The sequence below is a fragment of the Lepidochelys kempii genome, chromosome 10 (assembly GCF_965140265.1).
Source record: "Lepidochelys kempii isolate rLepKem1 chromosome 10, rLepKem1.hap2, whole genome shotgun sequence".
Classification (NCBI taxonomy): domain Eukaryota; kingdom Metazoa; phylum Chordata; order Testudines; family Cheloniidae; genus Lepidochelys; species Lepidochelys kempii.
This window is the reverse complement of record NC_133265.1, coordinates 42,452,433-42,466,098: the sequence shown is the minus strand read 5'-3', so window position 1 is coordinate 42,466,098 and position 13,666 is coordinate 42,452,433. Positions and strand designations below refer to the sequence as shown.

The following is a 13,666-nucleotide window of genomic DNA, read 5'->3' as shown; positions in this document are numbered from 1 at the left end:
TCAAAAGTGGGATGATTGCTGGTCCGGTGGAATACTACCTCTTCCCCTATTAAAATAGTTATTGTGGGATTCTGGGAAGGATGAGGGCAAAAAAGCTTAATTTATAGGCCAAGCTTAGTTATTCTTATAGCATGTCAGTATGTTGAATTTTTTCCTGTTCTGTCATAGGGCTTAGTAGAAAGTAACTTGGACATATAGCTGTTCTTGATGGCCCTTCCTCTTTCTTTTTATCTTGATCCCAAGTTGGTCAGGCTAGCACTTTTGACTTTGTATCTTTTCTTTTGGGATTATCCTTGAACCTTTAATAAATATGGTTTTCCATAAAGTATTTCACTTGTCCCACAAAAATTTCAGTGTTGCGTCTCAAATCCCTAACACAGTTGTCCACTCAGGATATCTCCTGTCAATAGAAAATACTGGAAACCTTGAATTTTCAACTTGCTAGAACAGAAGAATGACATTTCCAAACTATTAAGAAATATATTTACTACTGTAAGAGTTATGAGTAGTATGGCTCACTAGATATTCTAATATTTTTATGTTCCCCATAAGAAACGTTTCCTTATATTAATAACTATTGGAAGGGTAAACAAACATTTCCAGATTTTACTTATGTTTTGTAGGGTCCACCGTGAGAACCTTCACTCCATTTTATTTTCTGGTGGAGCCAGTGGACACGTTATCAGTTCGAGGGGCTTTTGTCATACTGAACTGTTCAGCTTACTGTGAGCCTTCTCCAAAAATTGAATGGAAGAAAGATGGGACTTTCCTAAATTTGGTGTCAGATGACCGGCGCCAGCTGCTGCCAGATGGATCTTTATTAATAAATGGTGTGGTACATTCCAAGCACAATAAACCTGACGAAGGATATTATCAGTGTGTGGCAACTGTGGAAAGCCTTGGGACCATTGTAAGCAGAACAGCAAAGCTTACAGTAGCAGGTGAGTCCTGCAATTGACTGCATGATAATGTTGATGTGCATGTGATGGGATCCCCAGGGTGCAGCCTGGGACTGCGGTGCCTCCTTTACTCTCCAGCCTGAGCTGTCTCTCACAATCCTTTGCTAGTGACAAGCAGCAAAACCCTCCAGGCACTGTTATCGCTCAGCACAACTGCATGTGGAGCCCCACACCCAGATAGATTGCATGAGTGCTCCCAGAACCATTCATGAATCACAGAGAAAGGCACCAGCCGAATCCCCCCACCTCCCAGCCTTGTACCTCAGGAATATACCGTCTTGCACTGCTCAAGAGGAGCAGTGCAAGTTTATTAATAGGTTTACCACTTCATCAATAGAAAGTAGATATCTGCCAGCCTTTGTAAATGTGAGCAGATCTATCAAACACTTTAGGCAAACTCACCGGTAAAGATAAACAGTAAAACAATTTTATTGACTACAAAAGGTAGATTTTAAGTGATTATATAAGTCCCAGGTAAAAAGTCAGAGTGGTTACCAAAATAAAATAAAATATAAGCACGCAATCTAAATTCTCATCTCTGTTAGATTGGGCAACATCTAGATTAAGCAGTTTTTCTGACCCCACTAGATACTGAAGTTCATAGTACACAGCTTTCATCCTTGAAACCTGGGCCAGTCTCCCCTGTTGGAGTCTTCCGTCTTTTGAGTGTCCTTGTTGCTTGCAGGATAGGTGGGGGGAGGAGAAATGGCCAAGCATAGGGACCCTTGTGTTCTGTTTTATACCCTCAGTCCCATGTGCTTGGAGAACACAAGTTCAGGCATGTCTGGTGGGCATTGCTGAGTCCCCAGGCAAGGTCGAGCAATTCCCTTGGTGTCACCTTGTGCATGTGAGTCACTGCATTGTAGCTCCCTTGCTGGACAATAGCTGTTCAATACCCGCCTGTGAGTTGGTTACTTTCCTTGCTGTTGTCTCCTAGAGAGTTAATATCTGGCCGATTCCCGAATTTATGTTTTAGTGGCAACCATACAACACAATCTCATAACTTCATGTGCAGTAATTATATACATATTTAGATAGGTTATGATTTGCCAAAAGTCATTGTTCTTTCTCCTGATACCTCACATGGCCTTCTTTCTGGAATATCACAATTATATATAAATAAGGAATATGGGGGTTACAGGGCACTCCCCCAAGGTATAGAATGTCACAGTGCACTCTCTTCTATAGAAAAGGAGTACTTGTGGCACCTTAGAGACTAACCAATTTATTTGAGCATAAGCTTTCGTGAGCTATAGCTCACTTCATCGGATGCATACTGTGGAAAGATGTGCATCCGATGAAGTGAGCTGTAGCTCACGAAAGCTTATGCTCAAATAAATTGGTTAGTCTCTAAGGTGCCACAAGTACCCCTTTTCTTTTTGCGAATACAGACTAACACGGCTGTTACTCTGAAACCTCTGTCCCTCTCTGGAGGGAGATGCTTTGGAAGAAAAGACCAAGTACTTTGTCACTTGCTAATTCAAGTACCTGGCTAACACAACTGAGAAGAATCAACATCCCTGTCCCTTCACTTAGGGGCTGAGAGAACTCTCACCCAAGTTTTTTAGTCTCTAAGGGGACCTCTAGCAAAACGAGGGAAGATGAAACTTGGTATTTCTGATATTTCAAAGATAATAAGCAGAAACAGAAGTGTTTGAAAGGAAATAATCTGCCAGATTTTTAGACCTTCTTTACAGATGCAAAGAAAACACAAAAAGCACAATCCCATTTATTTTCCTTTTGGTGGTCACCTTTAAGGTCATGTCTAATTGTCTTCAAAGTGTCTTTGGGACTAGAGAACAGAGATAAGGAACTTGTTGGGGAAGGTTTGTATTCTCTAAATATTTCATGTTCAGTTTATAGCTGGAGCCCTACCAAATTCATGGCTATGAAAAATGCATCATGGACCATGAAAACTGGTCTTTTGTGTGCTTTTACCCTAAACCATACAGATTTCACAGGGGAGACCAGCATTTCTCAAATTGGTAGTCCTGTCCCAAAAGGGAGTTGTAGGGGATTGGCCGCAAGGTTATTTTAGGGGAGCCACGGTATTGCCACCCTTACTTCTGCGCTGCCTTCAGAGCTGGGTGGCCAGAGAGTGGTGGCTGGTGGCCAGGCACCCAGCTCTGAAGGTGGCATCCCTCCAGCAGCAGCGCAGACATAAGGGTGGCAATACCATATCAGGCCACCCTTTCGTCTGTGCTGCTGCTTGCAGAGCTGGGCGGCCAGAGAGGGGCAGCTGCTGACTGAGGGCCGAGCTCTGCAGGCAGCAGCGCAGATGTAAGGGTGGCAATACCACACCATGCCATCCTTCCTTCTGCGCTGCTGTTGGTGGCGGCTCTGCCTTCAGAGCTGGGCTCCTGGCCAGCAGCTGCCGCTCTCCAGCTGCCCAACTCTGAAGGCAGAGTCGCAGTAAGGGTAGTGATACCGCAACAGCCCTCTCCCCCACCCCCCCCGGGACCCCTATAATTACAACACACTGAAATTTAGGTTTTAATACCCAAAATCATGAAATTTATTATTTTTTAAATCCTATGACCGTGAAATTGACCACAGTGGAACATGATCTGCGGAAAAGGACCTAGGGGTGACAGTGGACGAGAAGCTGGATATGAGTCAGCAGTGTGCCCTTGTTGCCAAGAAGGCCAATGGCATTTTGGGATGTATAAGTAGGGGCATAGCGAGCAGATCGAGGGACGTGATCGTTCCCCTCTATTCGACATTGGTGAGGCCTCATCTGGAGTACTGTGTCCAGTTTTGGGCCCCACACTACAAGAAGGATGTGGATAAATTGGAGAGAGTCCAGCGAAGGGCAACAAAAATGATTAGGGGTCTAGAACACATGACTTCTGAGGAGAGGCTGAGGGAGCTGGGATTGTTTAGCCTGCAGAAGAGAAGAATGAGGGGGCATTTGATAGCTGCTTTCAACTACCTGAAAGGGGGTTCCAAAGAGGATGGCTCTAGACTGTTCTCAATGGTAGCAGATGACAGAACGAGGAGTAATGGTCTCAAGTTGCAGTGGGGGAGGTTTAGATTGGATATTAGGAAAAACTTTTTCACTAAGAGGGTGGTGAATCACTGGAATGCGTTACCTAGGGAGGTGGTAGAATCTCCTTCCTTAGAGGTTTTTAAGGTCAGGCTTGACAAAGCCCTGGCTGGGATGATTTAACTGGGAATTGGTCCTGCTTCGAGCAGGGGGTTGGACTAGATGACCTTCAGGGGTCCCTTCCAACCCTGATATTCTATGATTCCATGATTCTATGAATTTGGTCGGCTCCTATTTATAGCTGAGGCCTCAGGAATGTCTGATTCTATTATTTTTGTGGACAATGTAGCTTTATGCAAACTATATACCCTACGTGAAAGAGGCTTATAATTACTTCACAACAGCAAATCAGACTTCAAAAACAAAAGCAAAAGAAGCTGAAGCAATTTAAGGAGGAAAAATTGGCCATTCAGCAATTTTCCTTCGTTTCTCTAATGATCTACTTGCCAGCTTTTCTGACAATTTTTTCTTCTCTGCACAAATGGCTCAGGGTAATGAATTCATCCTGACTGATGCTACAGCATCTCCCTTAGCTGCTGTTTGTTGCCATTTACATTCAGACATTGTCTCTATTACATTATTATGTGGTATTGTGAAAGACCAGTAACAGTGGAAATAAACAACTGATTTTTCTCCATCTTACAGAGTATCCCTGAAATGGGAAGTATATTCCTATTTATTTATTTATTTATTTATTTAATTTATTTGGAAATGACATTAAAAGCAATCCCAACAGTTTTATCTAAATAATTATAATCTAGCCTCTTCTCACTGAGTTGTGGTATTTGATTTTGCTGAGTTCTACACCAGATCATTTACACTGTATGGCATGTCCGTTCATTTTCAGTGCAATGATTATGAATATGTAAAGTTAATAGAGTGAGAAACAGAAAATTCAAAACACCTTTTACAATGTCCAGGCCTTTTTTCATCCTTTGTACCGTTCTGAACATTCCCATGGTCTAGGGCTGGAGGTTCTGTGACACGATCACCTGTAATAAACTTAGAAATGCTGCTGCACAGGCAGATTTTTTTGTTGGTTTGCACTCCTAAAGCTACACTTGAAAAGAAGTTTGTAAGCAGTGGCATGAACAAATCTGTCCACTCTGGATGAGGCCATTATAATACAAACGTTTACCACACAAACCTTTTTGAACCCACACACCCACATTCATGTCTTAGAAGAATATTGATTGTGGGTGGAAACATTTGTTAGAAATGCATATGACAAAATATTACTTACACATTTTTTAGTGGTAAGTGAAATTGAGTCTGGAGCTGAGATCTTGCATAAGGCCCTAGCCTTTGAGAGAACAAGGATAGAAGTGGTAATGTTGAAGTATTGGCACTTGGACACAAAAGATTGGAGTTCAATTTCGACGCTGCCACAATTTCCTGTGACCTTGGGCAAGTTGCTTAATTTACCTGTGCCTTAGTTCCCAATCTGTAAAATGGGAATAATACTTCCTTTCTCTCACATTTTGATTATATTGTTTATTTAGATTGTAAGGGCTCCCTACTCAAATCTGTCCACTGTGGATGAGGCCATTGTAATACAAACGTTTACCACACAAACATGTAATACAAATAATTAAAGTTGGGTAGGTTGGTCTTATGTATAGGATCTTATGTTGCCATCTGTGCTGGGATGCATTTCATATGTTTAAAAAACAGTGAGGTGTAATATAAATTCTTTTATTGAAATGAGTTTGGAATAACTGTATTACTTACAGGTTTCAGAGTAGCAGCCATGTTAGTCTGTATTTGCAAAAAAGAAGAAGAGTACTTGTGACACCTTAGAGACTAACAAATTTGAGCAAATTTAAGCTTTCGTGTCAAGGTTCCTTCCCCACTCTGAACTCTAGGGTGCAGATGTGGGGACCTGCATGAAAACCCCCCTAAGCTTATTCTTACCAGCTTAGGTTAAAACTTCCCCAAGGTACAAACTATTTTACCTTTTGCCCCTGGACTTTATTGCTGCCACCACCAAGCGTCTATCAAATATGTAACAGGGAAAGAGCCCACTTGGAAACGTCTTTCCCCCCCTCGAATCCTCCCAAGCCCTACACCCCCTTTCCTGGGGAAAGCTTGATAAAAATCCTCACCAATTTGCATAGGTGAACACAGACCCAAACCCTTGGATCTTAAGAACAATGAAAAAGCAATCAGGTTCTTAAAAGAAGAATTTTAATTGAAGAAAAAATAAAAGAATCACCTCTGTAAAATCAGGATGATAAACACCTTACAGGGCAATCAGATTCAAAACATAGAGAATCCCTCTAGGCAAAACCTTAAGTTACAAAAAGACACAAAAACAGGAATATACATTCCATTGAGCACAACTTATTTTATCAGCCATTTAAACAAAACAGAAACTAACGCATATCTAACTAGATATGCTTAAGCTTATGCTCAAATAAATTTGTTAGTCTCTAAGGTGCCACAAGTACTCCTTTTCTTTTTGTATTGCTTACAAATGGCAAAACTGCAAGTGAGTAATGCAGTGCAGTGATTGTCAATAAAACACTTATGCTACACTACATTGTGTGCCCCGTATATGACACATTCTACAGACACTATGCTTGAGTTTTTAACTCAAAAAGAAAATGGTATTTTTCAGAACCTTCTACATGTAAAGCCAGGCTGGCTATATGCTGTGAATATATAGGCTTTGAAAGGAGTGGTAAAATGTAATTGATACTGTCAAGGCTGATTACCCACTCTGGCTCTTCAAGTGCAGAATCTGGGGGACCGCAAGGATTCTAAAACTTAATACTGGCCACTCCAGACTTGTATTAAACCTCCAAGGTTACAGATTCTCTCTGAGCTTGGATGGGTAGATGCTGCCACCACCCAAATGCAAAAAACCCCTTTTGACAACTGAGAAAGGCACACTTGGGAATTCCTTCCTGTGGGGTACCCTCAAGCCATGTCACCCTCCCTCTGGGGAAGAGCTGAGGAAAAAACAAAAACAAAAAAGGAAATCAGCTGTTGCCACCGGCTAATTAAACAACATATGCACAAACCTCTGAGGATACAAAAACACAAAACAAAAACCCAATCCTGTTCTTAAAAAAAGGTAAATTTTATTAAAAACAAAAGAAAGAAAATACATCTGGAACTTAGGCTTTTGCTAGATTTTAAAAAACCCACTTACAAAAATTAAACATCAAGAATAACCTTCTTGAGGTCCAGCTTAATGGTTACAAGCGAAACAAAAGCATTTGGGGGTTAGCACAGAGGAGTCCACAAGCCAATAAGAAATAAATAACCCTAATTGCATCTTCGTAGACATTCCCTAATTTACTTATGTATCTGGGGTTTCAGATAAGCAATTCCTAGGTATGATTTGATGATTTTTCATACCTGGTTTAAAGCTTCCTACAGCATAGTTCAGCCCTGTTCCTGCTCAGTCTCTCCTCTCTCCGGAGAACAACAGACAGACAAAAGGGGAGTCTTGTTTCAATTTTAAAAAGTTCTAGCCTTCCCATTGCTTCTTTTGGTCAGGTGCCCACTCAGTTCCTTTTACCTATGCATGCAGTCAGACTTTTTAACCCTTTTCAGGTAAAGCAAATAGAGAACAGCCACCAAGAAGGATTTTATGGCTGGCTGGCTGGGTGTCCATAAAAGGAAGCTACCTTCCGACTTCATTTATCACAGATACATTTTATAAATATTATTAAATAATCTAAAAGTTTTCCCTACATCATAATGTCACACATTTAATGATATGCCAACATTAGAAACAGAGGCCTTATACCATCTATATAACATAGAAAATATCAATAACTAAAGTAAGGTGTTGCTGCTGATTCATGCTTTGCATGTATTAATATTATATGCAGTGCTGATAAGATCTATTTGCTTAGAAAAGCTTTGTAAAATATCATTTAATTCTCAGTTTCTGAGTTTTAAATTGCTTTGACTGTGACTGAATGTGTTATTTTAGGGAAATAGACTTTTGGTTGCTTGCTTCCTTTTTGGCACAGTGCGATAAACTTGTCATTGTGGCACTGAACAATTGATGATGTGGTGCCAGGAAAGGTTTGCAGTGGGTTTGACTGTGCGCTTTTAGAGAACCTGTTCCAGATATGAAAATAAATTTGGTGCTTAGTCTTTAATTCACTTTCAGGTGAACTTCAAGTATTTCTATTTATTCTTTCTATGTAAGATTTAGGTAAGCCATCTGGTTACGCTGGGTCGCAAGTAGAGACAAAGCAAACAAGATGAGGTGCAGAAATGCAGTGTTGGGTTGCATAATTTAAAGATGCAAAAGCTAAGTTTCTTGCAATAACGTACTCAGCCACACTGCACAGTCTGTATTTTTGTGGTGTCTTTCATGATATATATTTCTCTCAGTAGTACATTATTATACATTGAACATAGAAAATAGGAAAGTAAAATATACATGTGTGGAAAACAGCTAAGTTATTGTTGTACAAACTTTAAATTGTGCCTTTCCTGATTCTCTAACTTTAACTGTGCAACCTTCGTTTTGCATGAATATAGTTTTTTAGGTTTTTGTAAAGGAGAGAGAAAACATGGGTACATTTTGAGGAGGTACTGGTATATTTCTTGCACAATAAGTGCATATTTCTTTAACTGAAATAAAAAAATCTTGTGCGCTTCAAAGTGTGTATACTTAAGAGGTACTGGTTTAATATATTGAAGAATTTCACTGACTTCTTTCAAATCATTCAGGAGCAGTTTAGCACTCCATCCCCTAATCTTGGATGTTTGGGCAGGAAGTCTGCATCAGGGCAAAAATAGAGGCCTATGCAGAACAGCTCTCTTGAAGTGTACTTTCAAGACTGAGAAAGTTTCATCGCTGCTAAAGCGCACACTTCCATTTTCATACTTTGATAACCTTGTTAAGTTGGAAAAAATCAGAAATTAACTAAGCATAAATAAAAAAAAAAAAGCTGAATTAATTTTGATTAGACCAAAAAAATTAAAAGTTTGCCATGGAGAGGGTCCTTCCAAAGGCCTGTGCTGTCAAACACCTCCTGGTGTGTATAGATTTGGTAATGAGTTAAAATCCAAAATGTGTGGTGTGATAGACCCAGGCCAGTTGGGTACAGCTGAGTAGTAGAAGGTAGATATACTGGCCACTGGATAAGCAGTTTTCTGTTCCCTGACTGACCAGAGCAGGGGCTGCTCCAGGCTAGGGTGAACACTTGACTCCAGTTGGCCTGCAAAGAGTCAGTTGAAGCTGTTAGGCCAATGAGAACACCTGACTCCAATTAACCTGCAGAGTGTCAGGTGAGTCTGTTAAGCTAATGTGAACATCTGACTCTAATTAAGGCACCTCTGATACTATAAAAGGCTCACTCCAGTCAGGCCGAAGGGAGCCAAGGAGAGGAAGTGTGGCTGAAGGGCTGGGTAATGAAGACAGCCTCAAGTCACTGGAAAGGGAGCCCTAAGGTAAGGGTGAAGAAGGCATTGAGAGAGAGAAGCGGGAGAGCTGTGGGGAAGTGGCCCAGGGAAATGTAGCAATTCTGGTAGTGAAAGGTCGGCTGCCAACAGCTGCTGCATTTATGGTCCCTGGGCTGGAACCCGGAGTAGAGGGTGGGCCCGGGTTCCCGGCAACTCGCCACTACAGAAACACCTCCTGGGAGGGGAAGGCAGGCCCTTGTCAGGACAGGAGGCTAAACTATTCTGGAATAAGCCCGTAGGGACAACAGAGATGGTGGGAGTTCGCTCACCAACCTCCTTGCTGAATTATGTTGAAAATGGCTCAGTAGGCTGTGACCCTTGCCTCTAGAGGGAGAAGGGCTATGGAGAGGGTCACAGTGAGCCTCTGAGGCTAGCGTAATCTGCCAGGAAGCACGGGACCCACTGAGACAAGGTCGGAGCTCTGCCACAGTGGGTAATGGCCCCTAGTTCTGAGACTTGATCCCCCCCACAGGGTAACAACGGTTCAGGCTTTTTTGGAAGACTGACGATAAACCTCCCCAAAGCTTCTTTACTGCCAGGTGAAGAAAAATGAGGCAGAGTCCCATGCACTAAACCAGTGGTCTCCAAACTGTGGGGCATGCCTCCCTAGGAGGGTGCAGAGGAATGTCGGGGGGGCGGGGAGGGAGTGCCACCCAGCTAAACTCTGCCCCCAGTTCTGCTCCGGCCTCCGTCCCAGCCGCCCGGACACTAAATGTGGTAACACGCAATAACCAGTCTCGTCCATCACTGGGGGATGGGAAGTAGGGTTGCCAGGTGTCCGGTTTTTGACCGGAAAGTCCAGTAAGCAGTGCTGACCAGACACTAAAAGTCCAGTTACATGCAGTAACCGGCCTCTGCCACTGCAGGGTGGGAAGCACAGCAGCTGGAGCCTGGAGGAGCTGCTCTCTGCTCAGCTGCTTACAGAGAGAAGTGGCTGGCTGGTTCCTGGCCAGGTCAAGCCTCTTAGGCAGAGAGGTTGTTGTGTGTATCCTGTCCACCCCCAGTATGTCCCACTGTGACCCGATTTCCCCATCTTGACACCTTGCTCTGGGGACTGGCCCCTCCTGCCATGCCCCGATTGGGCGGGCAGGCAGGCTCTGCTTCCACTCTTCCCAGCCCAGCTCTGCAGGTGGCAAGTGAATCCTGGGACGTGAGGAGTGAGCAACAGGAGCAGGAGTGAGCAGTGGGTAGGGTCTGGGGAAGAGGCAGGACAAAGGGTTGGGCCTTGCGGAGCAGGGTGTCCAGTTTTCAACAGTTAGAAAGCTGGCGCCCCAAGTAGGAACAGCAGCAGCTGCTGCTCGCCTTGAGGAGCACTCAGGGACGGCTCTGGTGAGAGAGATACCAGTGGCTTCCCCGTCTTGCTCTGAGTGTGGCTCCCCCTCCCCCATCCTGCCCCATTCATACCTCCGCCCCCAGAACATGGCTCGGGGGGGTGGGGTGGGGAGTGAACCGGTTGTGGGGGCACAATTGAAAAAGATTGGGAACCACTGCACTAAGCAAACCATGTCCTGCAAATTATTCTGTACGTTCTGGTTTTGGAAACTTTTCCAAGTAGCAAGAAGAAAAGGAGTACTTGTGGCACCTTAGAGACTAACCAATTTATTTGAGCATGAGCTTTCGTGAGCTACAGCTCACTGCTTGGTGATACCATGCTGTTGAAGACCCAACCTCTCAAGTTGCATGCAGTCAGTTGGAGTGCTAAATGGGTACAGTTTTCTAGGTGGAAAAGATTCCAAATGATTTGTTACTTTAAATCTTCCATTCTAATGCTAAATATTTTTATTTACAAGATGTTGGACCAAGGTCTTCATGACCCGTATGAGTTGATTAGAAGTACTAAGATCTTTTCCTCCATGTTTTTTTTTTTAAACTGGTTACTCATGCAATTTGCAAATATGGAGTGGAAGTTATCAGGTGGTGGTATCATCAAGGGGAAGAAAAGGCACTTATGGGGTGGAGTGTTTACATAATTTAAATAGCTTGACTTTTTTCCAATCATTGATTTATATCAGGTTGAAGCTTTGTAAAACTAATGTGAAAATGTGTGCTGCTGCAGCTTCAGATAAAATTTAAAATGATCTAATCTAGAAATGCCATTCTTTATTTTTAAAATGCTACTATAACACTGTAATAGGCAGCAGACAAAATACTGACAATTAAGGCTCCTATCTCACTAGCACTTAGCAGGTCACATGAAACGTCTCATTGACTTCAGTGGGGCTGTTTGTGCTTAAAGTTAAGCATGTCTGTAAGTTTTTGCAGCAGCAGGTGCTAAAAATTAACTTTTCTCTTAGTGGCATAAAATTTGTCACTTCAAAACTAAATTGCTTCCACATTCTGGGCACCTACAGTTACTTAGACTTTCAGTGTGTTAACAAATCTAGTGTGAACTAATTTATAAACAGCCAACATTTACAAAAATAGATATTTATATGGACGTGTGTCCATATTTAGGCACCTAATTGACTTAGGAGAACAAGCCCTGTTGACTTCAGAACTGCAAACCCTGAGAGATGAGTATAGTCTTGTTAAAACATTTTAGCTTCTTAACTTGTAGAAGTTCAGTATATTAATAGGTAGTGATGGTTGCAAATATAGCCTGGGCTATTTGCTTATTAATTTGTGTTGTTCAATTAAGGATGTTAATGAGACTCTAGAATTATTTTTTACTGTGCAGATGAACATTTTAAGTGTGCGACTTAGTAGAAAAAATCTCTATGTAAAACCTAAAAATTCTACCAACAATTAGGAAATGAAAACATCAAATACAAACTATCTACTGTAGCAATAAAATGGGAAGAAAACTAAGAGCCAGCAACATGTAAATATAAAATCAGTTTAAATAAAATAGATTTTAAAAAATTGATTTTTGTTACATTTTTAAAAAATCATTACATTTATGCCCTCCCTGTTTAGTCAAGCCCTGGGATGTTAAACAAGAGTTCAGAGAAAGTCCAGATGACAGTGCTCAGAACATAAGTGCATCCCTCATCTTCTTTACAGCTCCCATGGTTGTTATGGTGGATCTGAACTAGTGGCAGCAAGTGTGGGAAAGCCTAGGGAAAAGGCTAGTGTAGATAAAGGGCTTTCAGTTCTTTATCACAATATCAGAAGATGTAGATGGAAAAAAGTTCTATTATAGTAGAGCTCTAGTTCTGCTATTGTTAAAGTTAAGAATGCCTTTGTGCTTAAAGGTTGGTGTCTCCACGTGCTGTAAAATCCACATGTTTACACTGATTGCTTTGAAATTTGGTGTATCTCACGAAAGTAGGTTAGTGATCTAAATCTGGGGGTCATTTGATCCATGGGTTCCTGAGATACAGCCCCCACTGCATCCCAAAGAAACCCCCATCTTTTCTTAAGTTTGCTGGAGTCTATCAATGTTTTTTGCACAGACCTAGGGATCGAACCATGGTTTTGATCATGCCCAAAATGGTCTCAATCTCTCAACATTTACCCCAGCTAATGCATGACATTCTCATTTGTCCTTTGGGGGAAAAACATTGAAAACATTATTTGAAAGAATTTAGCTCTAGATTGGCATGTGCCAAATGGATTTCACTGTGCATGTGCAGACAAAGTGCCCAAAAGGTTTGCTAGCCAGTCATGACTCATAGAAGCCGTGTGGCTCAAGGCGGTGTATTATGGCTGTTGAACCTGAGCACACCTGGGCACTGTAAATTCAAATACAACCTCGTGTAGAAATTTGGGGGGGTATGGGAGTAGGTATATTGCCACTCAGGGAGAGCAGGGGTTTAAAAAGACAGCTCCTAAGCTACCAGAGGAGCGAGCAACCAGGAGCAGCAAATGGGAGTTTTGTGAGGGAGTTTAGAGGGGGAACGTGAGAACCAGACACACACTTAACATTCTCTGAACTTACGGCAATAAATATCCCTCACCTCCCCCCAAAAGCAAGCAAACAAAAAAGGAACAAACATACATCCCTGAAAGAGTACAAATAATGCAGGCAGAAGTCCAGCAGTTTATTGCACTGGTTCTCAACTGGGGGTTTGCAGCTCGCCCTTGGATTAGATTTCAGGGGGTCTGCCAAGGATCGGCTTCAGCCCTGGGCGGGGGCGCTTGGGAAGGGAGTGCCTCCCGCCACACACCATCTCTGGTTGGGGGTCTGCAGGTTTGTGTATTTAAGTTTAGAGGTCCCTGGGTTAAAGAAAAGGTTGAGGACCAATGGTTTATAGCACTCAGTGCAGCATGCCTTGTGGATAGA

At 42.3% G+C, this 13,666-nt stretch overlaps 1 protein-coding gene across 12 annotated transcripts in view; it reads left to right on the top strand.

The window, feature by feature from the left end:
- NEO1 (neogenin 1) overlaps window positions 1–13,666 on the top strand; it is a 516,517-nt gene that overhangs the window by 209,208 nt on the left and 293,643 nt on the right. For all 12 annotated transcript variants that reach the window (XM_073363103.1, XM_073363101.1, XM_073363105.1 and 9 more), the window contains exon 2: window positions 624–941. In XM_073363103.1, coding sequence (XP_073219204.1) covers window positions 624–941 — 318 coding nt within the window. The remainder of the gene's footprint in view (window positions 1–623; window positions 942–13,666) is intronic.